General features: G+C 47.0%; 1 protein-coding gene across 9 annotated transcripts in view; it reads right to left on the bottom strand.

The window, feature by feature from the left end:
* Window positions 1-7,690: 7,690 nt before the first annotated feature.
* Window positions 7,691-24,159, bottom strand: part of SCMH1 (Scm polycomb group protein homolog 1) — a 205,345-nt gene continuing 188,876 nt past the window's right edge. For all 9 annotated transcript variants that reach the window (XM_069756690.1, XM_069756683.1, XM_069756685.1 and 6 more), the window contains 2 exons: window positions 9,107-9,237; window positions 7,691-8,222 (listed from right to left, as the gene is read on the bottom strand). In XM_069756690.1, coding sequence (XP_069612791.1) covers window positions 8,097-8,222; window positions 9,107-9,237 — 257 coding nt within the window. In that variant the 3' untranslated portion in view covers window positions 7,691-8,096. The remainder of the gene's footprint in view (window positions 8,223-9,106; window positions 9,238-24,159) is intronic.

Raw genomic sequence — 24,159 nt, 5'->3', positions numbered from 1 at the left:
GGAGAAAAGGCTTTTACGGTGAGTACACAAAAATCCCGATTTCTCCATTGCCTCATTGGGGGACACAGACCGTGGGATGTCCCAAAGCGGTCTCTGGGTGGGGACAACAATAGATCAGGCCCTGTGTAACTGCTACTTACAAGTGCGCCACCGCGGCCTGCAGAGTCCGCCTGCCCAGACTCACATCTATGGAAGTGTGGGAACTGTAGTGCATCAAGAATGCATGCGGACTGGAGGAATCTTGCAGCTGTGCTTGCCGACGTCTGGTGCCTAGAGCCCTCAGACAGGGAGATAGGCTCACATCTAGCACGGAAGGACTCCTGGATGGTGAAACGAATCCACCAGGCTAGCATGTCTGATGAAAACGGCTAAAACCTTCCTGTGACCATCAGGAAGCCTTCTTCTTACCGTTGGGAAGCCCAAATAAAGTGTCCAACCTTCGGAAGGACGCCGTCCTCGATACGTACATACTCGGAGCACTCACTTCATCCAGATTATGGAGAACCCATTCCGTTTTGTGGACTGGAGCCAAAACAGATGAGAGAAGGACGATGCCCCATGTAACAGTGGGAATACAATGCCACCTTGGTAACAAGGGAAGGGGATGGCCTGAGGGCAACCTTGTCTTGATGGTAATAAGGAAAAAAGTCTGAAAGAACAGATCGGCAAGCTCTGAAGATTCATCAGGATGACAAGAACGCAGAGAAAAAAGGAAGCGACCTTCCCTGATAGTAAAATCTGCCCGGATCAAAAAAGGAGTCTACTGTAAGATCCCCAGGACCATAAAGGTCCCAAAGATCTAACGGTATGCGGTAAGGAAGAACCATAGGTAAAGACTCCCTGAGAGGAAGTCCATAATTGCAGTTTTGTTGCAATAAGACAGAAAAATACTAGTACCGCAAGCGAGAAATCCTGACATGGTCAGTGCAGGTGTCCCAGGATCACGGGGGCCCTTCCTGCTTCCAAAAAGATCTCGGAAGTAGTGGAAGAGGGGTTATGGAAATTGGTACCATGGAAGAACAGAGCATGCACTGCGATGCTCTTGGATCTCGAGGTCGAACCCTGAACTCGAGTACATTGGCGTGCAGTTTGGATGCCATCTGACCTACATCTGGAGTACTCCAGTGAAGGCAGATCTGATGGAAGACTTCCGGGGGTAAGTTGCCACTGAAGTACTTGAGGAGAAACCCTGAAGGTGGAATATCTGCCGCCCAGTGTTCTACTCCAGGGATATGTACTGCCGAGATCACCGAATGATAGATCTCGGCCCATAAGAGGCTGGTTTCACACATGCTTTTAAAACGCTGCGTTTTTTTGACGCATGCGTTTTTGCATGTGGTGAAAAAAACGCGGCGTTTTGACGCATTTAAATGCGTTTTTTCATGCGTTTGCGTTTTTTAAACGCATGCAGATAAATGTGTGACAGCTGCCAATCATCAAAATAAAGTAAAAAACCCACTATAAACAGAAAGAGCTAGGGTTAGGGGTAGGGTTAGGGATCCTAACCCTAAAGGGATCCTAACCCTAACCCTACCCCTAAAGGGATCCTAACCCTAACCCTACCCCTAAAGGGATCCTAACCCAAACCCTACCCCTACCCTTAAAGGGATTAGGGTTAGGGGTAGGATCCCTTTATCAATTTTATGGTGTGGGGTGGTTTATCAGTGTTTTTTTTTTTTTTTAAACGCATGCATTTTTAACGCATGCAAACGCATGTGGTTAAAAACGCATGCGTTTACATAGACTGCAATGCATTTTTTTTGCTGCAAAAAAAACGCCGCTAAAAATACTACATGTTGCATTTCTGCAACACAACGCATGCAGAAAAAAATGCATGCGTTGCAAAAACGAGTCAAAATGCATACAAAAAAACGCATGCGTTTTCAATGTTAAATATAGGGGAAAAACGCATGCTTTTTTGCGTTTTTTACCGCAGAAACGCAAAAAAAAAAAAAAATGCAAATGTGAAACCACCCAGAGAGCGTGAGGTAACTCGGCCATGGCGTTTGACTGTGGGTACCTGCTAGATGATTGATGTATGGCACAGCCATGGCATTATCCAATTGAAGACGGATGGGGTGACCCGCCTGAAGGCAGTGGACCTGCTGTAGGATTAGCCGTACCGTTCGGATCCCCAGAGCAATGATCGGGAGAAGAAGACTGGCATTGGTATTCACTAATAACTATTGGACCAAGAGAAGGCCCTGGATGAGGAAGGAGCTCAGAGACTACCCTTTGAAAGCCTGATTGACTTTCTGAAAACGAGTGGAGCGAAGGAAACTGCTTCCATTGTCATCACCATATTTCCTCAGAACCCTCCTCGCGAATCGAATTATCTGAGGGGATGAGTGATCAAGTGCGCGAGCTCCCTGTTGAAGGGCCACGACCTTGATTCAAGAGAGAATTACCATCCTTCTTGTGCAGGATTATCCTGAAAAAGGATCTGCTGGGCTGGAAATGAGGAAAAACTTGTTTAGCTGCCAGCCCAGGTGAGAGGGTATCGCAAATGATATAGACGACTCAGCGTAGTCCTGGAAGAGTGGCAAGAAAATCAACCAAATAGGGAGGACGACCATGCTTCTAGGGTGCAAGAGGAACATGACAACCGCCATGACCCTTACGAACACTCTGGGTGCGGTAGCCAGGCCGAAGGGCAAGGTCGTGACTTGAAAATGCTGTTCGCGAATGGAAAGGCGAAGGGATTATTGTAGAGGGGAAAAATACGAATGTGAGGGTAAGAATTCCGAACGTCGATGGATGCCAGATACTCCACCTTTTTCTGAAGTAATGGCTGAGCAGAGGAACTCCATCCAAAAAAAGGAGGACCTTGTCAAAGGTTGTTAGAAGTTTGAGGTCCAGGATTGGTCTTACTTTTTATTCCCCCTTTTTGGAACCAAGATCCCTTAGATCTAGACTGTCCTGGACAACCCTTCCACTGCTGGTTGGGTCTGTAGAAAACATACGATCCCTTGTTAGTCTCCCGCTCAGAAGATTTGATTGGCCAGCTGTACTGTCTTTGGGGAAAGGTTACTTGTGTGAATCGAAGTAGTTAAGGTCTCCGACCAGGAGACACCTGCTCAAGCAACCCATGCGGCGGCTAAGGAAGGGTAGAGTGCTGAACCCGAAGCTGCAAGATGGAACGGAGCAGATTTGCTATCCGACCGTCCGTGGTATTTTAATTGATGAAACATCGGGCAGGGATACTGGTAGGTATACCACAAGAAATTCTACCCGGTTAGTCTGCCATGTGGCAGAATGCGGGGCTGCATCCAGGAGGTCAAGAAAAAACCGTCTCTTGCCATCGTCGTGCAGAGTAGAAAATTAGGAACCCTCGATCCACCATCCTCTTAACAGGGAAGTGGAGAGGAATCTTCCGCCTTCTTGCATCATCCGCTAAATAGTGGTGATGCAAAGGGGGGTGCTCGGACGACAAAAAAGGGGTGCCTCTGTACATCCCCAGAGTTGAGGTCCCCGGGTGGACAGGGCAGGTTGTCTGGCGTTAGGCCTGGATGCAGAAGAGGATACATGGAGGCGACACTCCATGTGCTCGTCTGTTGATGGTGTGGGGAGATCGGTGCCCTTTAAAGGTCCCGTCGGGTATGGCATCCCACATAGAGGCCTCTGTCCAGAGAATCGCTAGTCAATTTGGTTGTTGATATAAATAGGTGAGTCCATCCTTTTCTGAAGCTCTGGCAATCCAAGACAATATCCGATCCATATTCAGAGCCTTGTTCTCAGCAAATCATTGGGGAGAGATCAGGAAATGAAACTACAGTTTTCTAGATGCCTGTACGTTTCTAGAAAACTTGCGGCCCCTGCTAGCCTACGGCTCCCATGTAGGAGAGGGACCGTGTATATCGGTCCTGTGAGCAGTCTGAGCCACAGAGGGTTCATGGAGGGATTCAATCTGTTGGTCAGAGAAACCATGGATTGTGGTTAGTGACAAAGTCCACTGAGGGGAACTAGGTACTCTGGGATGAACTGGGATCAGCAGAGGAGGGCTCCTGAGCTCATTTAGGATGACCGGCTTCGGATTGATCATGTGCCCTTAAGACCAGTGAATACTGGTCATGTGCCTTTAAGACCAGGGAATACTGGTTGTGCGCTTTTAAGACTAGGGAATACTGGTTGCGAGCAATTAAGACAAGGGAATACTGGTCTTGTGCCTTTAAGAGGAGGGCAATCTGGTCATGTGCCTTTAAGACCAGGGCATGCTGGTCAGGTACTTCCTTACCCGGGTACTGATGTAGAGTCGTTGCCCTTTTAATGCAAAAACCGTCGCCCCTGTGTCCCCCAATGAGGAGAAGGAGAAATATCAGTTTTCAAGCTCTAACTTTGTCATCTATTTCTTTCAGTTGGTGGTTTTTCTTTCTCATTATCTGCCAGCATCATAGGTCCTGAAACTACCATCGTTCTGCCCATCTACTGTATGCCATTCGCCAATCAAAGTGCCTCCCTCCACTACAAAAAACCCCCCAAAACTTACTGAAAATCAACTTGTTGTTATTGTCCTAGAGACTGATCACACTTGACTACAGGAAGTGGACAGCAAGTTGGAATGGGAGATGCATAATGGCTGGCCCTACCAGTAGACGTTGCTCAGGATAGACATTGTTAAAAGAACTAAGGGGTTAATCAAGGTTCTCTTAAAATAAAGATCAGTAAAAGGCACGGTGAGATAGGGGTCCATAATCCTAAGTGTTGAAGTAAAGAAGGTGCAGTTATGTGACTTGATCTCATATATAATGTCCTCTGCTGGCGTATGTGCAGGGGTTACAAGAGATAACTGAAGAAAAAAAACCCTGTGTGTTTCCCCCTTAGACACAATGCATCCATTGACCATAGGCAGAGTTTGCTCTTGCAGTCCTTCCCCTTTCAAGAAAAAGAAATTGGGTTATTCATGATCAAGAGTGGGGAATGTTATACCTGGGAGGCTCTGGTGGTCCTACAGTGGTGTCATGTCCCTCATTCATGTGACCACTCCAGTCATTCACTGGCATAAGCAGTGACATTTATCTGTATGGCATTTGACCACCGAGCCCTGTGACGGGCCACCGTGGTCACAATAATGATACAGTATGTCATTTCTCCAGAGCTGATGGAGACCAAGTGGTAAGTAACAAGTATCTCGTTATCCCCAAAACAATCCTTAAGTCACATATCACTTACCGTATTTTCCGTCGTATACGACGACTTTTTAACCCCTGAAAATCGTCTCAAAAGTCGGGGGTCGTCTTATACGCCAGGTACGGTGTGTGCAGGGAGCGATCTTGGATGGTTCCTAGGGTCTGAAGGAGGCACTGCTGAGAGCCAGGGCCCGTCCGAGGGTGAGTATATCCATATTTTTTATTTTTATTCTTTATTTTTTACATGAATATGGATCCCAGGGCCTGAAGGAAAGTCTCCTCTCCTCCAGACCCTGGGGACCACACGCCGTATAAGATGACTGGGCGTATAAGATGACCCCCGTCTTATACGGCGGGTATATCCCAAATTCCATATTTTATATGGAAAAGTTGGGGGTCGTCTTATACACCGGAAAATACGGTACATTTTTGATGGAAAAAGCATATATATATGATGCTTACCAGAACACTAACAACTCCTCATAGTCCTATTGCAATCAGTGTAGCATATTGGATGACAGTATGGACAGCCCGAACCTGTGATGCAGGTACACTAAACTAAGCAGCGTCCATTGCACAATACAGGCAGCAGGGCAGAATCTTCTGGCTTTGAGGTAGAGCGACAGGTAGAGACAGTCTTGTTTCGTTCTTTGTTGGCTCCTTCCTCTATCCTAATTTAGGTTGGTGCTTTGATAGGAGCCAGCAGTCTGAGCCAGGCGTTGTGGCATCATAAAGTGATACTGAAGTTAGTTGGTCAAGTGGACACTAAAGACACAGAACTGGAATAGTGGCCGTTAGTGATGAGCGAATATACTCGTTACTCTAGAGTTCTCGAGCACGCTCGGGGGTCCTCCGAGTATTATTTTAGTGCTCGGAGATTTAGTTTTTATTGCCTTATCTGGATGATTTACATCTGTTAGCCAGCTTGATTACATGTGGGAATTCCCTAGTAACCAGGCAACCCCCACGTGTACTAGCTAGCTAACAGATGTAAATCATCCAGATGCGGCAATAAAAACTAAATCTCCGAGCATTAAAAAATACTGGGAGGTCACCCGAGCGTGCTCGAGCGAATATACTCGTTACTGGAGATTTCTCATCACTCGTGGCCATAGCAGCTCTCTTGTTCGGTGAACCGACAGATCCTGACAACTGTTACAAGGTTACCAGGAAGAACCCGGCTGGATCCCATCTCTAAATATATTGTGTAGGACAGGTAGAAGGCAATATGACTGCATGGACAGATCACAAAAGGTTTTGTCTGTTTCAATGTTGGTGTCTATTGGAGCTTTACATACAGGAGGACAGGAGGAGAGTTTTAATTATGGATAATTACAAAGTTACCTATTTTTAGCACTATAAGACACTTTTTATAAAAAAAATCCTGCTAAAAAGCATGTGTGTCTTATAGCCCAGAGGCAGCTTCCTATGATTGCCGAGAATCTATCTGATCGGTGCAGGGCAGGAGAGGATGCTACATGTCCTCTGTAGCTGAAGGGGACCTTTCACCTGACTGGTCACATGACCCGAGAGGTCCTTCAGCTAGTCAAAACTCAAAATGTGGTAATGTATACACACTGTGTGTGTTTGTTTAGGAGAGCTGTGTCTGTAGCAGAGCTGTGTTGGGAGAGCTGTGTATGTAGCAGAGCTGTGTTGGAAGAGCTGTGTATGTAGCAGAGCTGTGTATGTAGCAGAGCTGTGTTGGGAGAGCTGTATATGTAGCAGAGCTGTGTTGGAAGAGCTGTGTATGTAGCAGAGCTGTGTATGTAGCAGAGCTGTGTTGGGACAGCTGTGTATGTAGCAGAGCTGTGTTGGGAGAGCTGTGTATGTAGCAGAGCTGTGTTGGGAGAGCTGCGTTAGGAGAGATGTCTATGTAGCAGAGCTGCGTTAGGAGAGATGTCTATGTAGCAGAGCTGCGTTAGGAGAGATGTCTATGTAGCAGAGCTGCGTTGAGAGAGGTGTGCATGTAGCCTAGTTGTGTTGGGAGAGGTGTGTATGTAGCTGAGTTGTGTTGGGAGAGCTGTATAAGTAGCAGAGCTGTGTTGGGAATGCTGTGTATGCATGCACTGTACATGTAGAGCTGTGCGTGCTCTCTGCAGTGTGTACATACTGTGCATGCTGTAAAGTTATATATTCACATGCTGCAAATGAGAAATGCCAAATAAGACATCTACTACTTCCCTATAAACTAGTGGCATTAACCCCCTCCACTTCTGGACACTTCCAGGGATGTTATAATTAGTAGGATATATGTTTTTCTTATTTTCTGCTATTTTACCCTGGGGTGCGTCTTATGGTAAACAATACAGTAATTTTTCATTCCAAAAAACAATGAATCTAAATTTGTGTTGAAGGGGGACAGTCTTAAATTCTAACTAAGTGGTGTTATTAAAAGACATACTGTAGATCTTTTCCTTCGCAAGAGAGACAAAGTACATCAGAAAGGTATTTAAGAGCAAAGTCTGGTAAGGTTGCTGAATTTATTATTAATATCTTAAAAATTGGAAGCAACCTGTATCCTCTATGTACAATAAAATCAGATTTCAAGTAACTCCAACCAGTCATTAGATTGCAAACTTTTGTGGCCAATAATTCATTGTGCCTCTTTTATTCTACAAGATACAGCGCTGTGTGCACTGCCGGTGCTATATAAGATAAGAAAAGCAATGTTTGGATTAATTCAAAGTACATCAGGGAGCGGGAGAACCTGCAGCCCAATCAAAAGGTAATGCCTTCATCTTCCCTCTCCCGTTATTGTGAAATATCAAGGACAAGTTCACAGATTGGAGGAATTTCTCAGAGATAAGAAACATTTCAGAAGTCAGCGACATACACTAACCCCTAGAATTGGGGGTCTTAAGGACTTGGAGTCATATTCCTCTCATGGTGACTTTTTTTTTGCAAAACTGCTGAGACAGTCCAATGCATGAACATTGATAGGGTCTGTAACCCTCAGGCAAGGTGTCCAAGTCAGAACTTCCCTTGCTTCAGTTTATCTATATGGTGGGAAAGCTTTAGAGCCGGACCCAACTTCAGACCCATGTATTTCATCATAACATCGCTTCTCAACAGCAGCAGGGCTTTTCCGTCAATTTCCTGTAGAGCGGGAAAAAAAGAAAAGAAATATTGTGAGATAATATAATAAATATATTCTTCTGTAATATGATCAATTCATATTAATAGATATTTTTATAGTTGATCTATATCTGTGCTTCTCAAACTGTGGGACTTGGACTCCCAAGCCCTACATTCATCAGGAAACTCCTGCTGTCCTTGCCCATGAAGGTTCTGGATCTGGGGTGATTGAGTTTTGCTGTGGCTGTTATTTTAAAAGGTACGTCACCCTACAAAACAATACCACTAAATTGGACAATCTAGTCTTGGCAATTAATCAGTTACATGTATTGCACTGAAGCCTCCCTCAGCATTTTCGCCACTTTCAAAGATGGTTTGCCTCTTTCTGCACCTACAACATCAGAATTGGGGCCGAAAGCTGCCACTACATAATAAACTATTATACTAATAAGGAGCTTGTTCACTTTTAGGGGCAATTTTTTGATACTTAAATTAATGTATTTTTTGGCTAAAAAATTTTTTTGTAATTGGGACCATTTGCCTACTATAGCCTCTGTGTTGCATTGGCAATTGCGGACTACAGAATGAGTTAATTAAGGATCTGAGCAGCTTCTCACTCTATTGTCTTTTTTATCTTCTCTAAACTGATTTATAAACACAGATTATATCAAAGTTGAATTAAACCCAAAAGAAAAATGATTTTTAACTCAAAATAACAAAAAACACGGTTGGAATTAAATTCAGTGCTTTCACTGATGTGCAAAAGCAACGAGAAAGAATACAACGTCTAGATCCGTAGTTCAGCTTTCCTAACAAATAATGCAGCTTTTGATCATTTTGGTAGCGTCCTATAAGCGGTGTCCTATTGGAGCACATCATACTACATAAACATTCACTAGACTTACGTGTTTCCGGAAGAGCTCAGCATGTGATCCCAGCTGGGGGTCCGCTTCTCTGACAAACTGCATAACATCTTCCATGTTCCATAAAGAAGGGTCCCGAGATCCCTGTAGAGCATTTGCACACCTCTCAGGCTCTGGGGTAAGAAGAATGAAAAAAATTGGGGCAAAGTATTGAAGAGAACTGGGCAGTTAGAAGAGCGTAGGAGAGAGTAACATGAGCTTTGCTGCTCGATGGCCATTTTGTCAGTTACTGGAAAATCTTGCATTTTTGTATCTTCTCATAGTTTAATATCAGGGCAATGTTCCCGACTCATTAAAAGAATGTATATGAAAGGAGAACATAGGAGCCAACAGGTATAATAGAATAAGTGTATCTTTTATTAATAATTTCAAAGTAAAACATATATACCCAAAAGTACCATAACAAAAGTATAAGTAAGAAACATATGCAGTGAAAGAAACAGAAAAAACAGGGAACCAACAATTGCAACTGCCCGACTGTGCATATAAAGTAAAGTGCCTAGTGCAATAGAATACCAAGACGGCAAGCCAACCTCTCACAAAATAGATGCCGAATGCATAAATCCAAAATGGGATCATAGGGGAGGCATAAACTTACCACGGGCAGAAGCTGAAAGACCCTGGGCCAGGTGTGGATAGCCCCGACACGCGTTTCGCGTGTCTAATGCACCGCTTTCTCAAGGGGAATACACAAATGCAGCTGCAAGGACCTTTTATGGTCATGTGGTAGAGCACATGGTACAGAAATGACCAATAGCAGTAGTTGAAATCGGCGCATGCACACTGCTCACCCAGGGTCCCGGCAGATACACCGAAGCGTCTGCTTCACTGCGCACGCGCAAGGAAAAAAGGCAGTCCCTGCGCGTGAGAGGGAGGCAAAGTGACGCGCCGATGTACTCCGGGAATCCTGGGCGGCAGGACACATGCGCAGAGCCACTGCATCACCAATGAGATGTATTTGTAGAAAGAACAGGCGTTCCTGTGAATCTATCCAGAGAATAATACCCACAATATATTGTATGGCCCAGAGCAATCACAGATATATCCAAGAGGGCAAAAAATATCATAACAAACAATGGATTTACAACATTATATTATACATCGATCCGGTGCCTGATTGCGTAAGTATCCATAATTAAAGTTCAATCCATGATTTGAAATAGTCGAACATATAAATACTCTGTTATTCAAGGATCATTCAGGGTGAGGAAGATCACAGAAGGTGGTCTGTTATGACCTGGTGTTTAGGACAATAATGGACCTGGTGGTTAAGAGCACACGGAAAGACCTGATAGTTACAATAATACAGGACCAGCTCTGGGACGTGGGAACTCTGCTGACCGCAATCCCTAATCCTATCACACACACTAGAAATAGCCGTGGATTGCTCCTAACGCTCCCTATGCAACTCGTAACAGCCTAAGAAACTAGCTAGCCCTAAAGATAGAAAAATAAAGCCTACCTTGCCTCAGAGAAAATCCCCAAAGGAAAAGGCAGCCCCCCACATATAATGACTGTGAGTTAAGATGACAATTACAAACACAGAGATGAAATAGATATAGCAAAGAGAGGCCCGACTTACTGAACAGACAGGGGATAGGAAAGGTAACTTTGCGGTCAGCACAAAAACTACAAAAAGACCACGCAGAGGGCGCAAAAAGACCCTCCGCACCGACTCACGGTGCGGAGGCGCTCCCTCTGCGTCCCAGAGCTTCCAGCAAGCAAGACAAAAATCAAAATAGCAAGCTGGACAGAAAAATAGCAAACAAGAGAAAAACAAGCAGGAACTTAGCTTCTGCTGGGAAGACAGGTCACAAGAACGATCCAGGAGCGAACTAGACCAATACTGGAACATTGACAGGTGGCATGGAGCAATGATCTAAGTGGAGTTAAATAGAGCAGCCAGCTAACGAATTAACCTCGTCACCTGTGGAAGGAAACTCAGAAGCCGCAGCCCCACTCACAACCACCAGAGGAAGCCCATGGACAGAAGCAGCCGAAGTACCATTCATGACCACAGGAGGGAGCTTGACAACAGAATTCACAACAGTGGTCCTGCTGCAAAAGTTAAAGGAATAAAAGAAAAATATATATATATTAGAAAAACAACTAAAAAATATAAAAACAATAAACACCCAGGCTAAGGGTGTGGGAAAGTGACAGGAACACTCTGTATGTCACGGAGACTCATCATAAGCACACACAGCAGGAAACTACTCCAGATAAATCATAAAAAAGATGAAAGGGACAGTGACTCGTTGAGACCCCTAGGGGTCATAGTGTCTAGTGTCACGATCCATTTGGCTTCTACTTGAGCCAGTATCTTTTTATAGTCCCCCCCCCTCCCCCTTCTAATTCCTAAATGCACAATATCAACTCCACACACCATAAATGACAGGGGATCACTCCCATGGTGTTGTTTAAAATGGCGCGGGATTGTCTTAAGAAGGGAGAAATCAGTCACCGTCTTGGCTGCACGAATGTCCCGCACATGCTCCCGTACACGCATTCTTAGTTCTCTTGATGTCCGTCCAATTTAAATTTTAGAACAGCCACAAGTGGCGCAATAAATAACATTCGTACTACTGCACGATATCCGATGTCTGAGGTCAAATTGTTTATTACCATCAGAGGAGCAAAAGATGGTACAGCGCAGGACATTCGTGCAGGCAAGACAGTTATCGCACGGTATAGAACCAGGTATAGGGGGCCTCTAGAGCCAAACGGATTATGAGGAGTAGGAATGTAATGGCTATTCACCAGAAGATCCATGAGATTTTTGGATCTCCTGGCGGTCATAGAAGGACAAACACCAAGGGTTGTTCCCAGGGAGGGCTCAGCACCCAAAATAGACCAATGTTTTTTTAAGGATCTGCCCCATATCCTCCCAATCATGATTGAAGGTGGAAATAAATCTTATGGGCCCATTATTGGTGGTACATGGTCGAGTCCTGGATGATTTGAGGAGGTCGCTGCGTGGAGTAGCCCTGGTTCTCTGATAACCACTTTTGATGCACCGGTTAGAATAACCACGTGCAGTGAAACAGGTTTTTAGATCAGAGGCCTGTGTTTCAAATTTAGCATCTGATGAGCAGATCCGCCTCATCCACAGAAACTGTCCGACCGGGACGGCCCTAATCGTAGATGGATTGTGAGCCGAGGACGCATGAATCAACGCGTTAACCGAGATCGGTTTACGGTATGTGACCAGCATGGTCTACCTCAAAACTAACATCCAAGAAATTGACTTTCCTTAGATCATGTGTGTATGTAAGATGGATGTTCAAGGAATTTTGATTCAGCGACCTTATAAAATCCTTGAGCTGCCGCACCGTCCTGTCCCACAAAAAGAAAACATCGTCTATGTATCTATGCCAGCACAGCACATGGGAGGTGGCCGGTGGGCCCTCGTCGCTAGAGAGAGATCTCTCCCAGGCACCCAAGAAGAGATTGGCGTACGAGGGCGCACAGGCCGCGCCAATGGCTGTACCGCGTTTCTGCAAGTAGAAATGATCTTTATAGACAAAAAAGTTGTGGGTAAGGACGTAGTGCAGCAGCTCGAGGATAAGCTCACAAATGGGGGCCATCAAGGTCGGAGGCTCCCAGGAAGAGGCGGACCGCATCAAGACCATGATAATGATCGATACAAGTATAAAGACTCTCCACGTCAGCCGTCACTAGTAGTGTGTCATGATCCACAAGAATGCCATCGACCCTAGCCAGGGCGTCCGTGGTGTCACGTACATAAGATGGTAAAGTTTCAACCATAGATTTTAAATATAAGTCAATAAATTGGCACACCGGGTCACAAAGGCCCCCGATGCCAGACATAATAGGGCGCCTGGGAGGGTCGAGGGCATTCTTATGGATCTTAAGCAAAAGATAGAAAGTAGGGATTTTAGGAGATTTTGCCATAAGACCATCACAGACCTGTTTAGTGATTACACCATTCTCCAGGGCTCTAACCAGAATACTTTGGAGGTCGAGAGAGAAAGATGTCAGAGGATTAGAGGGCAGTCTGGAATATGTGTCAGGATCCCTCAATTGACGCTGAATCAAAATTCTTTGAACATCCATCTTACATACCGACATCTGTTAACGCGTTGATTCATGCGTCCTCAGCTCAGAATCCATCTACGGTTAGGGCCAACCCGGTCGGACAGTTCCTGCGGATGAGGCGGATCTGCTCATCAGATGCTAAATTTGAAACAGATGCCTCTGATCTAAAAACCCGTTTCGCTGCATGTGGTTATTCTAACCGATGCATCAAACGTGGTTATCAGAGAGCCAGGGCTACTCCACGCAGCGACTTCCTCAAATCATCCAGGACTCGACCACGTACCACTAACAATGGGCCCATAAGATTTATTTCCACGTTCAATCATGAATGGGAGGATATGAGGCAGATCCTTAAAAAACATTGGTCTATTTTGGGTGCAGAGTAGTCTTGAGCATTTCGATACTGCAAATATCGGGTATCGGACGATATTCGCGGTATCGGAATTCTGATACTGAGTTCCGATACTTTCTCAATATCGGATACCGGAATCGGAAGTTCCCATAATGCAAAGAGCCAGCTTCATTTAATTCAGCCAATGAGGAATCATTAGAAGTGTGGGCACATCCTGTTCTGTATGTTAGTCATGTAACTACTGGCATGGCTGTGATTGGCTGCTGAAATGATGTCATGATGCACTATGAAAGTCGCCACCGCCATTTTGGGTTCACTCTGCTGTGAATTCAGTTAGGGACAGGACGCTGTGTTCTGACTGAGGGCCAGTTTTGAGATATCGATTTGCTTCATTGTGATTTACCCAGGCTAATTTAGCAACCGCTGTGTGAGAACCTTGTTTTTGCCTTGCAGCGCTGTTCACCGCTGTCTGCAAGGTCTTTGTGTGAGTGCAGCTCACGCTGTGGTCTGTTCTGGAGCCACAGCCGTTTGTAGACGGCTCAGTGTGCGTCACTGCCTCATACTGTTCCATTGTCCTTTTTTCAATTAGTGCTGCCTGCTGCACATGTTGTCCTGATTTATCCTATTAGTGGGTTTCCATCCGTATCCTGCTAGATTGTGGAAAAACACTATAAAGGAGTACATAGTGGAGCTTTTTTTGGCCTTGCAGCACCGTTCACGGCTGTCTGCAAGGTCTCTGTGTGAGTTCAGCTCACGCTGTAGTCTGTTCTGCAAAAAAAACAAAAAGTTAATAAAGTTCACCAAACACTCCACTTTACAGTTGTGTAGGCCACATTAGCTCATATTAAAGTCTGGTCCACACTTTATAAAATTAGTGTTTTTTACACCTGTTAGCAGCTGTTCAGGAATAAGCACACTAAGCCCTTAGTACTTTTCTACCTATCTTTATCAGTCTACCAAGATGAAGAAGGCAGGGAGTAAGGCACGTGGTCGTGGAGGTGGAGCAGAGAGAGGACGTGGGGATTCTGTGCCTGCTGCGGGCACCGGTGACTCATCATCCCCCAGTTTTAGCAGGGAACAGTCCTTCATGCGCAGCTTTGTAGGAGCTCGCCGTAATTCACTGCTGCGTGTCGAAAAATTGAAGCAGTTGTCGGATGGATGGCAGCTAACGCATTGACTTCAATTAGTGCCACATCCTCTCAGGCACAGGGCACTGAAGAGCACCCATCTGTCTCTTCACCACCTGTGAAATTGCCCAGGCAGTCAGAGAGCCCAGGACAGGAGCCATCTCACTTCTGTTCTCTGAATCTCTTGGCTTAGAAAGAGGGGGCCAGCCAAGCAGCATTCTAGAATCTGAAGAGGTAGTATTAAGTGATGCGCAACAGCTTTGTCTCTCTGAATCTAAAGAGGCGGGTGGACCAGTGCCTACGGTCATCACACCTCAGTACGCATCTGATGATGAGACTCAGGTGCCACTTTCTGGTGCATACTGTGCTGCAGAGACTACCCAGGAGAAGCAGTTGTTGGAAGAGGGTAGTATAGATGATGAGGTCCTTGACCCATCATGGCATGAGGTACAGGAAGGTGGTGGGAGCAGCTCTGAGGAAGAGATTCCCCGAATGGCCCAAAGAGGGAGAGGGAGGGGGAAGACTGCGTTGCCTGTAGCCTCCACTTTGGCACCCATTAGGAGCATGCCTCTTCCAAAAGCCAAAACGGGCACTCCCAAGACTTGCAGTGTCTGGTCCTTTTTTGACATAGTTGCAGATGACATTTGCTTTGTCAAATGCAAGCTGTGTAATCAGAAAGTCAAAAGAGGGAAAAGTGTCAGCAACCTCAATACCACAAATATGTGGAAACATGTGCGGACCAAGCACGTGGTGGAGTTACAAAATCACACTGAAGACCTAGGCCAACCTACAGCGGCACCTACCACCTCTTCAGCTCGTGTTGTAGCCTCTTCCTCCAGCTCACACACAGCTGGTTCGGCTTCCTCACAGGATCGCCATGGAAGAACCTCTGGCACTGTTGTACAGAGACACAGTGTAACTCCATCCACAGCACCACGTTCCCTGTCATCCTCACACTCCCAGCCCAGTCTACAGCCATCGGTAGCACAGGCATGGGAAAAAAGGCCGTCATTCTCGGCAAACCGCCCCCGAGCACAGGCTCTGAATGCTGGCATTGCAAAACTACTGTCCCTTGAAATGCTGTCATTCAGGCTGGTGGAGACCGACACCTTTCCGTAACTTGATAACATTGGCAGTCCCACAATACAACGTGCCCAGGTGCTTTCATTTCAGCAGGCAAGCCGTTCCTGCCCTGCAAAAGCATGTGGAGGGAAACATTAAACATGCGCTACTAAACGCCGTCAGTAACAAGGTCCACCTCACCACCGATGCGTGGACCAGTCACCATGGACAGGGACGATACCTTTCCCTCACTGCCCATTGGGTCAATGTTGTGGAGCCGGGTACAGATCTTGCGAGTGGCGCTGTACGTGTTCTGCCAACTCCAAGGATTGCAGGAATCCAGTCTGTACACATTGACTCCTCCTCATACTCCAGTTCCTCAGAATCAGTGCTGCAGGAGCCGTCACAGTCTACCTCCACCTTGATCCGTGAACGCGCTTACCTGTTCCGACCAATATGAGCACAGCCATGGCCAAACGTCAACAGGCCATATTGAAATTAAATTTCTTTGGGGAATCGAAGCCACACAGCGCAGGAGTTCTGGAATGCCATCAAGCAGGAGAGCGACGTGTGGTTTGTACCAGCGAATCTCCAGCCAGGCATGGTAGTGTGTGACAATGGTCGAAACCAGGTGGCAGCTCTGGGCCTATGCAACTTTACTCACATCCCATGTCTGACAAATGTGCTCAACTTGGTCGTGCAGAGTTTTTTTGCGGGACTATCCGGATCTTGATGCACTGCTGCACAAGGTCCGCCTAGAGTGTGCTAACTTGCGGCGTTCCAGCATGGCAAGATCGCGCATTGCAGCTCTGCAGCGCCAATTCCGTCTTCCGGAACATCGCATCATGTGTGACCTACCCACCAGGTGGAATTCAACGTTACATATGTTGGAGCGGTTGTGTGAGCAGCAGCCAGCAGTAATGAAGTACCAGCTGCATCAGGCGCAAAAAAAGTTCAGACTTCACAACCACTGAGTGGGCCACTATGAAGGACATCTGACAGGTTTTGCGTGCCTTCGATGATTTCATGCGGATGGCGAGTGCAGATGATGCACTAGTCAGCATGACTATCCCCCTTATCTGCCTGCTTCAACAAACACTGCAAGTGCTAAGGGAGGAGGTTGTGGAAGAGGTGGAGGATGAGGAGTCACAAATGCCATCTGCTTCTGGACAGTCTGCGCAACGTGGTTCCTCACAAAGGCCTAGGCAGGGGACACTTTGTGAGGAGGATGAGGAGGAGTCAATGGAGGAGGAAGACATCTGTCCAGAGGAGGGAGTTACACAATGCTCCATTAGTCAGTATGTAGAGCGAGGGTGGGGTGATGCAGAGCAGGCAGAGATCACGACTCAAGCAGGGGACAGCATTTCTTGGCCAGTTGGCAGTCTGCAGCACATGGTTGATTTCATGCTGCAGTGCCTGAGAAATGACCGCCACATCGCCCACATTCTCAACACAGCTGTACACCCTCCTAGATCCTCGCTACCGGGACAACTTACAAAGCCTCATAACACCGTTGAACCGGGAGCGTAAAATGCGGGAGTACCAAGACACACTGGTGCATTCCATCATCTTCTCCAGTCCAACTGAGAGCAGTGCTGCTAGTGCTTTACAAAGCAGCTCAGTGCGTCGAGGCAGTGGAGGAAGCTCTGCACAAAGAGGGAGCAGAAGCAGTGCCTCAGCACAAGGCAAGACCAGTATGGCTCAACTGTGGCAAACTTTTGTGTGCCCGCCACAAATGTCTACACCATCACAGACGGCTCCATTCAGCAGGAGGCAACGTTTCCGTCAGATGGTGACAGACTACATGTCTTGCCCTCTCAGTGTACTCCCAGACGGCTCTTCCCCCTTCAAGTTTTGGGTCTCTAAGCTGGATACATGGCCAGAGCTTAGCCAGTATGCATTGGAGGTGCTGGCTTGCCTTGCTGCTAGTGTATTATCGGAATGCGTCTTTAGTGCCGCAGGTGGTGTACTAACAGACCGTCGCATGCAACTATCCTCCGATAACGTTGACCGGCTTACTTTTCTGAAAATGAACAAGGGCTGGGTCTCGCAGGAATTTGCCACTCCTCTTCCAGATTAAATAATTGGTTGGCAACAGTATCCAGGTCTCCTGTTGTGTTCATGTTTCTACCACCTGAACTGTAATCCCTGGGCTCAAACACCGCCAGTTGCTTCTCAGAAGTGCCGTCTGCACAGTAAACACATTACCCAGTGTTATTGGGTTTCAGTAATGTCAGCTGATCCCCAGCTGTGTATCCGGCAATTGCTCCTGCTACCTCCACATTCACATTACATCAGATATTAAACTTGCTCAAAATAGGCCTCAGCCTACACTCTGCTTCTCCTGGATTCCCTGGGCTCTGCTTCTCCTGGATTCCCTGGGCTCCAACACCGCCAGTTGCTGCTCAGAAGTGCCGTCTGCACAGTCAACACTGACTGCCGTGTTATTGGGGTTCATTAACGTCAGCTGCTCCCCTGCTGTGTATCCGGCAATTTCTCCTGCTCCCTCCACATTCACACTACCACAGATTTGAAACTTGCTCCAATTAGGCCTCGGCCTACACTCTATTTCTCCTGCAATCCCTGGGCTCCAACACCGCCAGTTGGTGCTCGGAAGTACTGTCTGCACAGAGAAAAACACTAGCTCCTGTGTTACTGGGGTTTAGCAACATCAGCTGCTCCCCTGCTGTGTGTCCGGCAATGTCTCCTGCTCCCTCCACATTCACATTACATCAGATCATCAGATATTAACCCTGCTGTTCTGTTCGGTCTGGGGAGACCTATTTTGAACTTTGGTATTTTTTGGGGTGTTCAAGATGCGGTTCTGAAACTTGTGGTTGATTGACTTAAATGAGGATGGGTCGGTCAGCCACGGGTTTCAGAGCCGCATCTTGAATATTTTAAAGAATATTGAAGTTCAAAGTCGGTCATTTTTGACCAATAGAACAGCAGGGTTAAACTTGCTCCAATTAGGCCTCGGCCTACACCCTGATTGACCCTGGGCTCCAACACCGCCAGTTGGTGCTCGGAAGTGCTGTCTGCACAGAGAAAAACACTAGCTCCTGTGTTAGTGGGGTTCAGCAACGTCAGCTGCTCCCCTGCTGTGTGTCCAGCAATGTCTCCTGCTCCCTCCACATTCACATTACATCAGATTTTAAACTTGCTCCAATTAGGCCTCAGCCTACACTCTGTTTCTCCTGTAATCCCTGGGCTCCATAACCGCCAGTTGGTGCTCGGAAGTGCTGTCTGCACAGAGAAAAAAACACTAGCTCCTTTGTTAGTGGGGTTCAGCAACGTCAGCTGATCCCCTGCTGTGTGAGCGGCAATTTCTCCACTCAGTTTCTAGCATTGACCCTGGGCTAAAACACCGCCAGTTGCTGCCCGGAAGTGCTGTCTGCACAGTCAACAGTTGCTCCTCTATTATTGGGGTTCAGTAACGCCAGCTGCTCCCCTGCTGTGTGTGCGGCAATGTCTCCTGCTCCCTACACACTAAGACTATAACAGATATTAAACTTGCTCCAATTAGGTCTCGGCCTACACTCTGCTTCTAGCATTGACCCTGGGGTCCAACACCGCCAGTTGCTGCTCTGAAGTGCTGTCTGCGCAGTCAACACTTGCTGCCGTGTTATTGGGGTTCAGTAATGTCAGCTGATCCACTGCTGTGTATACGGCAATTTCTCCTGCTCCTTCCACACTAACACAACTACAGAAATTAAAGGGAACACGTCCCCCCCAGGCGTTTGTAACCTAAAGAGCCACCTTGTGCAGCACTAATGCTGCACAAGGAAAAGGTGGCTCTTTTACTTATGCTCCTTGCACACGCTGATCGAAACACTTATAAAATGTGTCCCCTCATACCGTGAAAGTCCCGAAGGCGGGACTTTCCTTCCAAATCAGACGGGGCACAGCTGTCATTCATATCCCCTTGGCGCCGCCTCCTCAGCGTTGTTTGAATCCGTCCCGGAGCCTGCGCTGTTATGATACTGTATCCCTTGGCCATGTGCAGTTAGCGCTGCCCGTTTTCTGACATCATTTGATGTCAGGCTGACTGCACCTGTGCGGCTGCGCTGCCCGAGATCCCGCCCCGCAGTGTCTTCTGATTTATTCACACTGCGGGGCTGGGATTCCTGGGCATGCGCAGTGCATGTCTTCCCTCTCACTCATCTCCCTCCGCCTTCTTCAGACTGTGCGGCGTCACCTGATCCCTAATCGCCGTGGCATGCGCTTAGGGATCAGTTGACGCCGCAGTCTGAAGAAGGCGGAAGTAGATGAGTGAGAGGCAAAGATATGCACTGTGCATGCTCAGGAATCCAAGCCCCGCAGTGTGAATAAATCATAAGACACTGCGGGGCGTGATCTCGGGCAGTGCAGCCGCACAGGCACAGTCAGCCTGACAACAAATGATGTCAGAAGACGGGCAGCGCTAACTGCGCATGCCCAAGGGATAACATAACAGCGCAGGCTCCGGGACAGATTCAAACAACGCTGAGGAGGCGGCGCCCGGTGCCAAGGGGTTATGAATGACGGCTGTGCTGTGTCTCATTAAGAAAGAAAGTCACACCTCCGGGACGGTTTCACGATATGAGGGGGCACATTTTATAAGTTTTAACTTCAGCGTGTGCAAGGAGCATAAGTAAAAGAGCCACCTTTTCCTTGTGTAGCATTAGTGCTGCAGAAGGTGGCTCTTTTAGTTACAAACGCCTGGGGGGGTTACAGGTTCCCTTCCGACTTGCTCCAATAAGGCCTCAGCCTACACTCTGTTTCTTCTGTAATTGCTGGGCTCCAACACTACCAGTTGCTGCTCAGAAGTGTCTTTGGCATGGGTACTCCCTTCTGCCCAGCCTGGTTCCAGAACGCCAGCGGTTTCCGGGTAGTGTCAAGGTCATTTTGCCTCCAATACATTGTCCTGTCGGGTTGCAGTCGGGTTAGCCAACTCTATGGTGCCTGCAGTTTAGGTGCTTCCTATGTGGGCTGCGGGAATTGGCAATCAAGGCTGGTTCCGTAGTGCCAATAGGACAAGATCGTCTTGCAGGACTGTGGGTTTTCGGTAACTACGGCCAGCTCGCGGCATAGCAATTTTTTTTTTCCTGTGGACCTTCTGCTGCCTATCTGAGTTCCAGCACCATTAGCTGGTTCTTTGGAAGACATTCTTGAATAGGTCCTCCTGGTTCCAGTACCGTCAGCTGGTTCCAGGCAGAGCCTTTGGCTTAGGTGCCTCCTTCTGGGTATCTGAGTTCCACCAACGTCTGGTGGTCCTTGGTAGTGCATTCTGGCACGGGTACCTCCTGCTTAGTAACCGGGTTCCAGTACCGTCAGCTGGTCCTCGGTGGTTCCATTGGCTCTTGTACCTTCTGCTACCCATCCGGGTTCCAGTACCGTCAGCTGGTTCTCGGCAGTGTCTTTTGCACTTACCTTCTGCTCCCCATCCTGGTTCCAGTACCGTCAGCTGGTTCCAGGCAGAGCCTTTGGCTTAGGTGCCTCCTTCTGGGTATTCGAGTTCCACCAACGTCAGGTGGTCCTTGGTAGTGCTGTGGCACGGGTACCTCCTGCTAAGTAACCGGGTTCCAATACCGTCAGCTGGTCCTCGGTAGTTCCATTGGCTCTTGTACCTTCGGGTAGCCATCCGGGTTCCAGTACCGTCAGCTGGTACTCGGCAGTTCCTGAGCCTTCTTGTACCTTCTACTACATTTCCAAGTTCAAGACCCTAAAGACGACGACACTGAAGACCACCCTGAAGAAGACAACAACCCCGGAGAAGACGACCCTGGAGAAGACGACCCTGGGGACGACGACCCTGAAGACCAAGAAGCAGAAGAACAAGAAGCTGAAGAACAAAAAGCAGAAGAACATTAAGCATAAGACTAAAAATCAGAGCAAAAGATATTATCTAAATTATTATAAGCAGAAGATGACTAAGCAGTGTATGGGGGTGAGTCCGTTCCTCCTCGTGGTGCCCCTGTAAAAAACTGCTGCTGCAGGCCAAACTGAACGCAGACAAATCCTGTTGTAAATCTTTAGTGACACGCAGAACGGAAGGTGTAATCTTCAAACTTTTATAGATAACAACTACAGGAATGCCTGTCACAAATAAGAATATGATGAAGAATATGAAGATGAAGAAGTAGAAAATGAAGAAGAATAATACCGTATATACTCGAGTATAAGCCGAGATTTTCAGCCCCTTTTTTTGGGCTGAAAGTCCCCCTCTCGGCTTATACTCGAGTCATACCCAGGGTTCGGCAGGGGAGGGGGAGCGGGGTCTGTGTAATTATACTCACCTACTCCTGGTGCGGTCCCTGCACGTCCCGGCTTCTTCCAGCACTGCAGCTTCTTCCTGTACTGAGCAGTCACATGGTACCGCTCATTACAATAATGAATATGCGGCTCCACCTCCCATAGAGGTGGAGCCACATATTCATTACTGTAATGAGCGGTAACTGTGACCGCTCAATACAGGAAGAAGATGCAGCGCTGGAAGAAGCAGGGACATGCAGGGACCGCGCCAGGAGTAGGTGAGTATACGGGGAGGTGGGCGCAGCGCTGCACGATATTCACCGCTCCTCGTTCCGGTGCGGCTCCGTCTTCAGCGTCCTCTGGCTGTGACGCTCAGATCAGAGGGCGCGGTGACGTGGTCAGTGCACGCCCTCTGCGTGAACGTCAGTGCTGAAGTCGGAGATGCACCGGAATGAGGAGCAGGTGACTATTGAAAGTGCCGGGGGTCCTGAGCGACAAGAGGCGAGTATGTGATTGTTTTTTGTTTTTTTTATCGCAGCAAAAGCATATGGGGCAAGTGACTATGGAGCATCTTATGGGGCCATAACGTTTGTGCAGCACTATAAGGGGCAAGTGACTGTATGGATGATCTTATGGGGCCATAACGCTTGTGCAGCACTATATGGGGCAAGTGACTGTATGGAGCATCTTATAGGGCAATAATGTTTGTGCAGCACTATATGGGGCAAGTGACTGTATGGAGCATCTTATGGGACCATAATGTTTGTGCAGCACTATAAGGGGCAAGTGACTGTAAGGAGCATCTTATGGGGCCATAACGTTTGTGCAGCACTATAAGGGGCAAGTGACTGTATGGATGATCTTATGGGGCCATAACGCTTGTGCAGCACTATATGGGGCAAGTGACTGTATGGAGCATCTTATGGGGCCATAATGTTTGTGCAGCATTATAAGGGGCAAGTGACTGTAAGGAGCATCTTATGGGGCCATGTGCAGCATTATATGGGGCAATTATCTGTACGGAGCATTTTATGGGGCCATAACGTTTGTGCAGCACCATATAGGGCAAATATCTCTATGGAGCATCTTATGGGGCCCTTATTACCCTTTATGCAGGATTATATGGGGCATATTTTAATATGGAGCATCTAATGGGGGCAATCAAACTTTATGGAGCATTATATGGGGCTCCTCATTCAATATGGATATTCAAAAACACTTAACCTACTGATGTCTCAATTAATTTTACTTTTATTGGTATCTATTTTTACTTTTGAAATTTACCGGTAGCTGCTGCATTTTCCACCCTAGGCTTATACTCGAGTCATTAAGTTTTCCCAGTTTTTTGAGGCAAAATTAGGGGGAAGGGGGTCGGCTTATACTCGAGTATATACGGTAGATGAATAAAAATGAATATGAAGAATGTAAAAAAAAGAATAATAGGAATAAGGTGAAGAAGAAGAAGATGTATAAGCTGAAGGAGAAGTTGATGAAAAAGATGCTGCTGCTCAGGATGATGAAGAAGAAAGTGTGGGAGAAGTAAAAAAGAAGGTGAAGAGCATGGAAGTAGTGAAAAAATTATCTGAGAAAATATAAAAAATCTTAACATAGTCAATATCTTTGTTATTCCGAACGTCTTAAAAAAAAAATAATAATTCCTGCTATTCCATTTGATAGGGCTAAACCTCTATGCCTTTAATGTCTCCTGCACCTCCCCCAATACATCCTACATTATTCTTAGTTGTTTGCCTTCATGTAGAATTAACCTACAAGGAAAGAAGGGGCTTATTTTAATTCCGATATTTTTGTCCCATTGATTTGCATTGGTATCGGGTAGCGGCGATATCCGATATTTTTTGGATATCGGCCGATCCAATCCGATACTGATATTTCCAAATATCGGAAGGTATCGCTCAACACTGGTGCCGAGCCCTACCTGGAAACAACCCTTGGTGTTTGCCCTTCTATGACCACCAGGAGATCCAAAAATCTCATGGATCTTCTGGTGAATAGCCATTACATTCCTACTCCTCATAATCCGTTTGGCTCTAGAGGCCCCCTATACCTAGTTCTATACCATGCGGTCACTGTCTTGCCTGCACGAATGTCCTGCGCTGTACCACCTTTTGCTCCTCCGATGGTAATAAACAATTTGACATCGGATATCGTGCAGTAGTACGAATGTTATTTATTGCGCCACT

The sequence above is a fragment of the Ranitomeya imitator genome, chromosome 3 (assembly GCF_032444005.1).
Source record: "Ranitomeya imitator isolate aRanImi1 chromosome 3, aRanImi1.pri, whole genome shotgun sequence".
NCBI lineage: Eukaryota > Metazoa > Chordata > Amphibia > Anura > Dendrobatidae > Ranitomeya > Ranitomeya imitator.
This window is presented reverse-complemented; position numbering and strand designations above follow the sequence as displayed.